Raw genomic sequence first — 12,984 nt, 5'->3', positions numbered from 1 at the left:
CTGCTATACTATGGAAGACTTAGGCTAGAAAACCAGCAGAAAAAAGAGTAAAACAAAGAAGAATGTTTATGAGTATTTGCCCAAAACGAACACGGGAACGGGGGAATATTTGTAGAATACAAGATGAACATGAAGACTTCGCCAGTGCCCAAGACTTCTGGTTACTTGGAAAGGTTTGGACCTCGCAGGCACTGTGAAAACTTGACTTACCCCCCCCCCCCCCAGTACGGCCTGAAAATTTTACACATCTAAGGCTGTTTTTTTCCCCCCAAATCTGTTGCTTCTCCCCCTTTGCATTTTGTGGTTCAGCTCAATACATATATGCAGCTGTGTTTACAGATTAAAATAATAAGTATTTACATATTAGAAACCTTTTTTGGGTATAGAATTCCTTGTTTTCGGGGTCTTCATGACTATTCCTCCCTGTTAAGCTCTGTCCCCTGTTATTAGGTTACTGATTGTTGTCAGAGAACCTGCTGTAGGATAGGGAGCAGGGTGAGAAATTGATCAGGTAATGCTGGTTCTGCCACAGGCTGCTGTCCATCTCGGTAGCCATAAGATGAACGTCCAACCTACACAGGCTATAGGTAATTTTGTGAAGGTGACAATGTCCCATAATGCAAAGTTTCCACACATTTGGTGGCAGAGCCCCTAGGCAGCCCCCAATGGGAAATAAATCTTGTAAAGATTTCGATGAGAAGCTGGTTCGGCCAGCAGAGGGCGCTTTATTCCCTTAATTAAGAGGTTCTTGTCGGGCTGGTTTACTCCTTATTACCGCATCAATCAGGATACGATATTGAGATTTATTTTTCTCTTGATCTATACATCCGCTTGCAATCCAGCAAGCATATGAAAATATTTAACACGCACGTTTCATATTATTACATCACTATTACGTTTAAAAATAAATGTATATTTACTTAATTTTATTTATCACTGCATTGCCTTAACGACAATTTTTATTAAAGGCTGTGGGCTTAAATTGGGATGTATTTAGGAATAAGTGAAAGATTTTGGGGAAAAATGCCTTATTGTTTTCGCTCAGAGGCCCTACAAGCCCAGAGTCTTGTACGCCCGGTGTAAGAATTCATTGGTCACCGAAGAGTTAAATATTGGAACATATCGACATAATTAAGAGCCATCAGACAAAGAGCATTTGTTAATACACAATTCTTTTTTTTTACTTTGATTATTTTTCATCGTTTCCAGGTCTTCAGGATAAAGCCGTCTCTCTGATCCGTAATATAACATTTAAATCGAAACAAAAATAATTCTCTACAAAAGAAAAATTCTTTTCAATATACAATATAATCAATATTTTTTTATTTTCTGATATAACATATTTCCTCTTTCCCTGCCCTGTGCCTTTAAAGTGAGCGTTTTATATTTGTCCCAGTCCCAGTTAACACTTTAGTTGCCATAGAGGACAAGGCATCATAACCTTATGTTGATGATGATTTGGGATATGTCACAGTGAATGTGATTTTAATATTTCATTTTCGTAGAACCTCCAGGAAACAGAAAAAAAAAATGTATTCTATCAGATTGTGTCGGAATGCAGAAAATATCCTCAGAAGTGGGAGTTGCTTATATAGGTATATATAAATATATTTATATATGTTTATATACAATATATATATAAATATATTTATATATTATAAATATAAATATATTTATATATCATATATATAAATATATATTTATTTACTTGGATGAAGCTTGGTGGCGACTAGGAAGTGGGACTGCACATTAAGAAAGAACTCTGTGAAATGTGGTAAATATACCAAATAATTTAAAAGGCAGCAAATTCCCATCGCAGAAACAGTCATAGCCAAAGATTTTTTTTTAGTTCGGATGCCTGCCTCCGCATGGACGCGCTCGGAATCCCACCGCCGAAATCCTATACGTTTTCTTTCTATATATTTATATGTATATGTGCAGTCCTTGTTTTTGGCACGGGGTCCGGTCTCCACGCTGGGACTCCAATGAGGTGTGGAGATGACCCCCTTTCTTGTTAAGCATTGTCTTTGTCCACCACGTGCCCCCTGTTTATACTAAAGAGAGGTAGGCTAATTATGACCACCTTCTTGCCTAAAAGCATTGACCAGCAGCTGGTGATCGCTCCAACGTCCATCTGTCGGAGTCCGTAGATGGGTGTAGGTAGTGCCCTTGGCGGAGCCAGTCCAAAATATAGCTGGCTATCATCACACCATGATTTTCTGGAGAGGGGGAGAGACTCTTCCACCTGAGAGCCAACTTAATGGCACTGTTTTGCACATGGCTGCCAGTGACGCCAGTGTGCTTTTACAAGCTCTCCCAATGTCCCTTGTAACAAGGCAATAAGGCACTGCAGAAGTTGAGTTACCATCAGACATCAACTGCCCCCCTCTTGACTATCTAGTGCTCTGTAACAGGAAGATTGACTGATACGTAGACACAGCTCCTGCGGTGTGCTCAGCCTATGACGTTCAGGGCTTTAACCGTCTACCGTGCTCATCAAAAGTGTGCAAACGAGAAGAAGCGCCGAGCTGACCACAGTGCTGGAGGCGGAGTCACAGTTCCTGTGGGTGGAGTCACATTTAGCATCCTGGCACAGTGCTCCTTTGAAGCCGGCGGGGCAAATACATTTCTGTCCGTGGTGGCAAGTTCCGCCATTGTGGCAGATCAGAAGCTCTTCGTCACATACGTTGGCTGGTGGGGGGGGGAAACAAAAATCGTTAAATCGATAAATCGTCAGTCGTGTGAAGCCGAAAGTTACCAAAAAATTCTATACAACTAAATAAACTTTAAAATCAGTAAAAAAAAAATATATAATTTTAACTTAAAAAAATGACTCAACATTTTACAACTAAACAGAAGAAATTATGATCGTTCCATACAAAATTGCCCCTTTATCATTTTAAATTCACCGTTTTTTAAGTTACTTTAGATTTTTTTTTATTGAAATACTTTATGGTTACATTAATAAATTGAATATGATATTTAATATTTTTTTTACATTTTTTTTTTTGGGGGGGGGTCTGTCTTTAACACATCTGAATATTCTCTCTCCCTCTCCCTACGTACATTAATTCCACCCTCTTTTTCTAATTTAACTCCCGGTTTCGCTCTGTTCCTGGAATCTATTATACCACAGGCTGAACGGCGTCCTATTTAAAATCCGTTAAATTAGGCGAAAGTAATTCAAATGCTCCTTACATACCCAGAGCAAAGGTCATCCTGAAATCTGGGCAGATTTAATGTGCCTGCATTATTTAATCATTCGGCAGTAAAAGTCGGCTCTCCAATCTTTTAACTCGGAAGGAAGGAGGGCGTTACGTATAAAACACTTGTATTTATATCTTCGCGTTAACCGGATCTTTTACACATTGACAGATCTACGTCTATCTTCAGAATAATGTATATAGGGCAGCCGTATTTATCATTTTGCTCCTTGGACGCATGCCAATTATCAACCTCGGAACAAGGATTACAGGTCGAAACGCGTCGGGGCAGCTACGCTTTCCCTGCGTTAATATGATCTAACTATCTGAAATGGGGGATTAGATTGACTACCTGATCTGGTCTGGCCATAGCCTACAAAGACCAAACATCCAGTAGACCATTCTATGATGTGACACGGATCATTGACTGACAGCTTGACCGTCATGGGGCAAGAGTGATAATTCTCATCTCTGGCCCTATCTCTGAGGTTCCTTTTATCTTTATCTAGGAGCCTGAGGTTTATCATTCTTTCATCATCAACTACAGATTGGGGAGATCACTTGGCCCCCAATCTTGTTCTCCTTCTCCTTCCATCCCTGGCAAACGAGGAAAAGTCTGATCTTTTTTGGTCCACGCTGAGGTCTTCAATGGGAAGTTGGAGCCAAAAGGTCAACTTGCCTCCCCCACCGCGTTCCTACTTACGTTTGCAGCCCTGTTTCCAGTGGTACCCGGGCAGGCAATCGTCACACTTGGGCCCGGCGGATCCGGTTCTGCACTCGCAGTGGCCCGTATCGTTGCATCGATCGTGCAGAGATCCCAGCTGGTTACAATTACATTCTGCAAGGACATTCAAGGTCACTCAAGGCAGCTTCACTTTATTACAGATACCGTACATGTCAATGAAGGTCTTCTCTACTTACAGGATATTGATCAGCGTCATCTATATAAAAATAGTTTTTTTTTTAGCTAGTAAATCAAAGACAAAATTACCGTAATAAAAAAAAATCATTTAAAAGCTGAAATATAAGAGAATGTAAAAAGATATTTATATAAATCAGTTTAATGATATGTAGCATTTATTAGAGACATCGTGTCAGCTACACAATTAGACTCATTACCATTTGTCCACTGACAGTATGCAACATTATTGCTTTGCATGACATCATCAGCTCCCGAAACTGTAAAATAGCATCATAGATATTGCCTCAGGTCATTGGCTGACAAGGCAGCCAATTAGAGATCAAGGATGGTTCCAGACAAGAGCAACTGATGGGATTTCAACTGAGTATGTCAAATGAATTTAAGGCTAATACATGCATCATATTAAAACAGAGAAGATACATTTCTCCCCAACTACCAAAATAATGGATAAAAAAGTGTTCCTCACTCATATCTACTGAATTAGGAGGAGAACAAAGGGTCGATATTGAAAAGTAGAAGGTCAGTGGTTTAAATATAATGTAAGGAAGATTTACTTTACTAAGAGGGTGGTAGAGAGGTGGAACAGCCCCCCAGCAGAAGCAGGGACAGGCATATAGACATGCATATGGATCTCTTGTCTAAGACGAGACCAACGACTGATTAAGGTTTGAGTAGAAACGGGAGACTAGATTGGGGCCGAATGGGGTAGATCTGCCATCAAATTCCCTTTTTTCCTTAAAAAAATAAATAATTGCAGCTAATAATAAAAATGAAATTGGTCAATGGTTTAAAAAAATACTCTTTGGGAAACAAATTGCCCCATTAGCCGCTTTCTGCTAGTGGTGCCAGAAGGATCTGAATCTGCTCGATGGTGCGCCGACCACTAATTCGGTGTAAGGATAATGTATTGAAGTTATATTCAGCTGAATTCCAGTCCACGGAGAGGCTTTGGCAGCAGAGAACAAGCAAACGGTTCATTTTAATCAAATTACCAAAGAATTGTGACCTGTTACTCAGCGGAGTGAGTCTCCGCTCGCCCCGGTGTGATGCGAGGAATCTAATGCATTTAAGACCTCTCCTCGTACAGTAGTGAGTGAATTATTCTCGGTCCCATGACAGCGGGGACACTTATTAGAACTGACTTAATAATACGAGTCACGCAGAGCAGGCGGAGGAACCCTATCGCTCTGTCGGAATTCTCATGGTTTATTATTTCATGCAGCAAGATTCCAAAAATAAACGTGGTTCCAGGCGCCTATCATGAGGAGCGGTGGGTTTTTTGGTTTTTTTTGAGCGTCCAGACATCTCTTCTCTCTAATCTCATATTTGGAAAATAATCAAAGCAGGGTACACGTTAAATATCATCATTATTAGTATTGCATATGACGGTATTTGCCTCTTATAGAGCAGCCCTGTAGAGTTCTTGTTTTTGGTAGAAGAAGCAGGACAGAGGGTCTCCCCACCTCAACGTCCACGTTCCTTTCCCATCTTTTACCCTTCCCCAACTTTCTTGAACTTGTCTAACCCTACGTTCCTCTTATGGACTGGAAGCGGGGGCAATTTTCATTGTAGGCCAAAAAGAAATGCCCAACTATAACCATTTGGTGAAGCTCTAGATTGTAAGCTCATTTGATCAAGGTCCTCCTCGACTGTTGTCTCTGTAAATCAAACTGTTATGTTATAGACTACTTGTTCTGTCCTGTTTACCCATTGTACAGCGCTACAGAACATGAAGGCGCTACATGAAACAATAAATAATGATAATAAGCTGTGTAATTACACAAAAATGTATCTTCTGCTGTTACCAGGTTCCATCACCAGGCCCTGCTTCCAAACTTAAAGCTAAAGCTCAATTTTCAGTGATTATCGTGTTTTTATTAAAAAATGTCCCATCCTCTTGTACTTAGTAAGAGTAGGTCATTGGTAGGATACCCCGAGGCACTCCTTAGGCCAGAGTGGGGGTCATGAGAAGAGCTGGAAGTTGGGCAGGTTGTGTTCCTTCTAAACAAGACCTTTCGCCAAGACCTTAAGGTCTTCTTCTGACTCACCTATGCAGACATTCTCGTCGTCCAGCTCGGCAGAGACATTCCGGTAATAGCCGAGCCGGCAGTACTGACAATGCTGACCCCGAGTGTTGTGTTTGCAGCTGACGCAGGTCACCACATTCAGGAAGTCGATATAACTGCAGCGGTTAGAGTGTCCGTAACACTCGCAGTCTGAGGACGGAGAGAAAACACGTAAGATGGAGAAAAAAAACCCCCCACCAACTCCATCAACTCCAATCACCCATCTAAAATGCTCCTGATATTCCCGGGCCTCCGCTGTCAGGGATACAATGTTGCTTGAGGAGCACCAAGAAATGTTCTTGGAGTTTAGAATGTTCCAATGTATCTCAGAACAGCAACGTTCTCCTCTGGAGAGGCCGGCTACCGGTTCGTGGCCTTGCCGAGGGCTAGGAACAATGTTACCGGCAGAGTGATTTCCTCACTAGTAAGCGTCAATCTCCCACCGGCGTAGCCGGAGGGCAGACTTCTATGTTTAGTAGAGGTCATGGGATCTACAATATATTCAGGAAGACGCTTGATCTCCTCTAGCCTATAAATACATTTCCAGAAGGTATTATATATAAATGGAGGATCATATATATATAAATCTATATGTATGTTATGGTGATTGCTGGATAATAGTTATATATTATGCTATAGATTCTAATCCCGATCCTATTTACAAGAGGGACAATAACAAAAAAAATGGATATGACCAGAGAGAGAGAAAACGGAGCTGATACCTTTTTATGGCACCAACATAGAAAGTTATATAAGCTTTTGGGGCCTCGGAGGTCTCTTCTTCACAAGCTTTTCAATTTACCCTACCCTAGAATCACCCCCAAGCACTGACAATGAGATTGCAGGACAGATGGACAATGAAAATGAGATGAGATAGCATGCGGAGGACAGGGAGATGATATGGAGTAAAAACATATGACGTTAGTCCTCTATTTCCCAACACTCACCAAATGGGCTGCTTCTTTGTGTTGTTTTTCTTGGAAATTGGATTTTACAAAAAAATAGCACCGTTAAATATATTCATGGCTGTGTGACAGCTTTATTACTTTTGAAAGGGTAGTAGATACATGGAATAGCCTGAGGAAATGGTATAGCCTAACACAGTTCCAAAATTATCGGCACGCACATAAAACTGTCTAAAAAAAAAATAAGTTAAATAAATGTTATCAAAAATGGCCAGTCTAGATGGGCTGATTTCAGGTTTTTGGCTAGTCTCTGTATGTGGACTGTTTAAAATAATTATTATAAAAAAAAAAAATGTTCTCCCCTGAAATTGTACAAAACTGCACCGAATATAAAATAATTAAAAATGCTAAGTGTATAGATCAAATACATATTTTGCCAACTTTTCCTGCTTACACCTGTAAATATGTCCATGCCTGAAGGTACCCGATGCCCAGAACGATTGGTCTCGGTATCCTAGTAACAACGTTACAACATCTTATTTTTTAATATTGATTTTAAGATTTATTTGGATTTGCGGTGCTCAAAGCCGGGGATATATTGGTTCCATAGATCCGCTGACTCTATAAATGTCATTTTTAACGCACTGCCACGTAGCGCCCGGAGCCGTTTTATTCTCTGCTTCATTTCTAAGGTTGAAAAGTTCAGAAAGTTGTTTGTCTAAGTCCAGAACAACGATCTAGATTCTAGAATACGGTCCCATCAACCTGCTGGACTCCTCTTAAATCCTCAAAAATCTCTTAAAATCAGTAAAACCATATGCTTAATCAATTGACCCTTTGGATGCTGGAGCAGTGCAATTCATTTACCTCTGGTGCTCAAAGGGTACAAAAAACTATAGAGATGTAGATATACATTGGACGTGAATGTATATCCACAAAGACATCTATCTACGTCCCTTACCTTCAGAATCCTTTACCGGAGTCTCTTTGACACGGGCCGGTGTGGGTTCAACAGTAACTGAGCCCTTTGGGGAAGCTTGGGTGAAAAATAAAACAATTCCTGCTAGTAAGTTCTGGATAATTATCTATTTACAATTATTTAAGACTAGAAGCCAAGAAAAAAAATATTCCTATTCCATTTAAAGTTTTATTAAGTAATCAACATAGACAATATATATATATATATATTACAGGTAATTGGGAAAGGGTTATGAGTCTATACACAAAGTTTAAGGATTCATGGAGTTCACTTTGGAGTTAATAAACGGAACCTGGTTCCAGAACCCAGCAGACCACATCAAATATGGAGAACGTCAACATTCCTATGAAGATTTGTAGGAATTTACTGGTTCTGGGTTGGCCATTGGGTTCCTGTGAGGCTCAAGAGGCCAAGAAGATGTCTACAAGAACGTTGGAAGAACTTGGTTTCAGATATCTCTTGGACTAGGCTTATTCGCGTACCCTGTAGGTAAATCTTATGACGTCACAAGAGAAAAAATATCTATAATTGTGGGTAGTCTTTCACTGAGAAAGATACCTCAATATTATTTGGTTCTTGGACAACTATGGTATCAAAAAACCCATAGCATGACCAAACCATCATTTTAAGAATTAGTCATTGGTCGCCTCCTCTATAGGATAATGGGTCCCTTAGACAATGGGTCACATTTGCATGGTATTTAGCATCTAAAAGAGAGAGGGATCTGAATGACCCAGAAGACAATCCATCGGCATGCGCTCCTAAGAAGAAACTAAGGTCCAACTTAGACCTCACATTGGAGTGACTTTGAGTTGAGTAGGTACCTGTCTTGGTGAGTCTCCTGCTGGGAGAGGGTGTCAGAGGGAGTGTCAGAGGCAATTCTTTGTGTATAGGAGGAGCAGCTGTATGAAACACAAAGGAGAACTGAACACAAGGTGTGTTATCTACAACACAATAAATTTGCAACCCAACAATGCTTGAGCAAAGAGCGTAGATTTACGTAGAGCGTAAATAAGTATCTCTACTGCATTTGTAATGACGTCTGCCATCTCCAGCCATTCAGTGAAATCAACACCCAACCCTCATATGCAGATGCGTGCTCTTATGTAGATTAATTGATTTGCATAGGGGGCATTGATAATGTCATGAAGGCAGTGAGCAAGTAAAGTTAATTTTCTCTCAACTGTACGTTCTATATATACCTGGCCAAAATATTTCCCCCGAAATGTTTCGGTGGACAATCCATGTTAATGTAAGCGTATCAGCAGCCGCTCTAGAAATAGAAAGTGCGTAGTTTTTTTTTTTTTGACTCTCTGCCACTCTCATTTCCGGCTTTTTCAAGTCCCATAACTTTTACAAAACTATTTAAACTTCCCCAAAGCGTGCAATCTTCTAAAACAGCCATTTTTTATCCTGGCTTAACCGCTCTTTTAATCAATGCAGTTCTGGCATCATTTGCCAAACTGCCCCTTGAAAGCTAAAATGCTAATTAAGCTTCAACGTGGCCTGGAATACAAAACCCGGCGGGTCGGTTTGGGGCGTAGACAACGATTTATTCATCTGACAGGCGAGGGGTTAAGAGAATTCGCCGGATGTGTTGAACACGGCAGAGGCTGCAGGGGTAATCTCACTTTAATAGAAAGAAAGTCTTTTATTGCGTTCCAGATTCCACAGATGGACGGTTACAAGTCAATGTAGAATAGCGTCAGCCCCGAGGCTACTAAATGCCATTGGACAGGTGGCAGTAGCTCAGGGCAATATTCCTAGCTCTGCGTTTCCACGGTAACAGCCTCCTAACTCTGTCTGTTGTTACCGTTTGATCAGCTGTGATAAGAGAGAATGGAAGATGGGCAGAGAGTCTGCAGACCGAGAGAAATCGGAATGTCTGTCTCTCTCTTCTTTCTCCCACCATACTTTCTATCCAGGTGAAAAAAAGCCAGCTGTCCCTGTCAACCGCCTCTTTCCACCCCCGTCGGGCTCCATGGGCAGAAGGGACCCCGGGTCCTAATCCGCCAATGTGCCGGAGTAAAGGTGTTACTAAATAACAAGGGCTTTTGGGTCAGGGTTCTATTCCTAGACGACACTTTGATGCATAATCAAAACTTTCCACGTTCTTGCTGTCTACGCTTGGGCAGCACATCTCCTACATCTGCCCCACCTGGGTTCAAACGATTTCATCCTGGACGCTTTCTGTTTCTATTTTTCTATCTACTCAAAGATACCAAAAAAAGCGTTATTTGTAGAATTAAATGGGAAATTTTGAACAATTCATGGCTAGTCTAGAACGTGAAACCAAAGAAATGAGTTTAGATTTTTAGAATCTGGATTTAAAATTAAGATTACATTCATCCAAAACCAAGTTTTCTATTCGTCCACAAATCACCTGTATTCACACATTCCCACTCTATCATCTAAATTAACACCCATGGATTAGGGCGACCACGTGTCCTTCATTAGTCTAGAATGCCTCCAGGTTCTAGGTAGTCAATTTCTAAAACGCGCCAATGTTTTTGGCTGTGAAGCTTTACATCACGTTACATCGGAACATGGGTTCAGGGACCAGAAAATAGGGGTCGAGCCACATAATATCAGCATCCATTGTCTAATTCTGCGCTTGGAGAAACTTGCATCATGTGGAATTAATGGACCTCATGTTCTACAGACTTAAAAATGTGGTTTGGTTTTCGGCAGACAGCAAATCTTTGGACACGCGGCTTGAATTATTAAAGCTAAATGCTGAAAAATGGACCGGTGGCTGGAGTCCAGCGTCTACCCAGCTGGATTTTATACAGACACTCTATTGAAATATATATATATATATATATATATATATATATATATATATATATATATATATATATACGTGAATAGCAAAAAGTAAACGTGGTCACCCTAACCCTACTAAAAGACCTTTCAGCTCGAATGTAGCGACCTAGTCTAGAATCCGTCAGACACAGACATACCTCGGATTTTCTCTGGAATTTCCGGAAGCTGGAGTTTAGCCTCCAGCATTGGGGGGCTCGCAGAGACCCTGGGAGCTTGAAACAAACGGATTTCAGAATGAAACAGGAGAAAAAGGGCTTTAATGGTCATCGGAAATGATGTTGGTCACCCACCGATCCTTTTAATTGAGAATATATCCCTACACAATGGCCGTGGCACTCTAGATGCCGAGGACTGGGGAACCCCCAAAGAACAGCCATTTTTTGGCTTATAAAAATATCTAATATCCCATTGGACAGACCAGTCCTGAAAATGTTTAGTAAATGGATTCCTTGATTGCCCATTACATTTTCTATTAGAGATGTACATCCATTCATCTTACTGGATCTTAGTACATGTGCATTAGCTAATTCCTCTAGAACTATGCAGCAAGCAATTAACCTTGACCCAGAAGGAGGTAGCTCCGCATCTCTTGTATTAGCTGTAAGTATTAGTGTGCAAGCTTTGTGTTGATCATGTTTATGATGTAGGAAACCATTGTGTGTTTCCACTGTCTAGATAAACATATCCAGATTAATAAATGGGGATCAAGTTATTTGTTTTAAGATTAGGACCTTGAAGGGTATTTTTCTAACTTAATGAGTAACCTTTATAAAAGGCAACTTGGGATTCCTCCAGATGGAGCAAGATTTGAAGCTGCTTAGCCCGGCAAACCCTGGAAGGGTGTTACAAAGAGGAAGGATGCTTTAAATTAAATACAACTTTCATATGCCGTCATACCAAAGCATGGTCTAACGTGCAACTAATGTACAGGCAGAGGAACAGCTGAGGAACGTCATCTAAGTAGGGTTTCCAAGCCTGACCCAAGCGGGAAAGGGGACCTACCTTCTGTGTGGTCATGAAACTTTCTTGAGAAAGGTGAGACCACCTGCAAAGGGTTCGCACCTGAAGAGCTGGTGTGCTCTGGTAGCAAAGCTAACATAGGAGAAGTTGGGTCTTACTAATTGTGATTGACCATTGGTAGCACAGTAGAAAAGAGATTGTTATAGGACCTTATCTACATAATTAGCCATTGCGTCTCAATAATAATGATAAAAAACAGGACTGACATAGCTTGCATTTCACAAACAATACTTAAAAAAGCAATAAAAAAGAAATTCCACACTGCTTGATAAATAATTTTTTATAAACCCCACCTATGGACCATTACTTCAAGGTTCCCAGCGGAACTGTTGAGCTGATCTAGATGTACTCAATTTTGAAATAAAAAAGATAATAAAATAAGGAGTTCTGGGTAGTTAAAGAACACGATCAAGAAAACTGATTTCACTTAAAGGCTAGGACAGACACAGAGCAAGATCATGTCTAAACTACATAAGGCACAAGGGACTAACGAGAAGGATTATGGGTTTTTAGAGTACCTGCTTTCTCCTCGACCTCCTTAACAGGAAGGGAATGGGAGATCTGATGTACTGGATCCACTGAAGGCCATTATAAAATGATAGGGTGTAAAAAACACAGATCAACATAAAAACACAATTGCAATGGCAGCTGCTATGGCTTTAAATACTACACAAACAATGGCCAATGTGTGATAACAAGGTTTTATTCACAAGTTGGCCACCTCCGACCTTCGATAATGAAGCTTCTCAAGCTACATGCACCTAAACCGGGGTTCTAGATCATCTAGAAGTGTACAGCGTGTATTGAACCTTCAGAATCGTTCTACATACTAGGCCAGGGGCAACCAACCCTGGTCTCTCTTGATGTTGGACTGCAGACTTCTTTATAGGAATTGGCCTGGCTCTGGATATGAAAGTCCAACACCAGGTAGGGAGCGACAGGTCAGTTACCCCTCTACTATCGAGTCATAACGACAACAAAGTGTAATTCCATTTCTACTCTATTGGGGGGGGCAAGAGAAGCCCCGTAGGTGAAAATACTGAAGAACCTGCTACGCCTATCG

At 40.8% G+C, this 12,984-nt stretch overlaps 1 protein-coding gene across 1 annotated transcript in view; it reads right to left on the bottom strand.

Moving 5' to 3' along the window:
* Positions 1-2,476: 2,476 nt before the first annotated feature.
* The window catches only part of LOC149281787 (netrin-G2-like), a 32,666-nt gene continuing 22,158 nt past the window's right edge, over positions 2,477-12,984 (bottom strand). Inside the window, exons 5-7 of the mRNA XM_089498959.1 lie at positions 6,174-6,341; positions 3,907-4,041; positions 2,477-2,691 (exon numbers count right to left, since the gene is read on the bottom strand). Coding sequence (XP_089355085.1) covers positions 2,477-2,691; positions 3,907-4,041; positions 6,174-6,341 — 518 coding nt within the window. The remainder of the gene's footprint in view (positions 2,692-3,906; positions 4,042-6,173; positions 6,342-12,984) is intronic.

Source organism: Sceloporus occidentalis, unplaced genomic scaffold (genome assembly GCF_023333645.1).
Source record: "Sceloporus occidentalis isolate IW3139 unplaced genomic scaffold, rSceOcc1.0.p SCAF_127, whole genome shotgun sequence".
NCBI lineage: Eukaryota > Metazoa > Chordata > Lepidosauria > Squamata > Phrynosomatidae > Sceloporus > Sceloporus occidentalis.
This window is presented reverse-complemented; position numbering and strand designations above follow the sequence as displayed.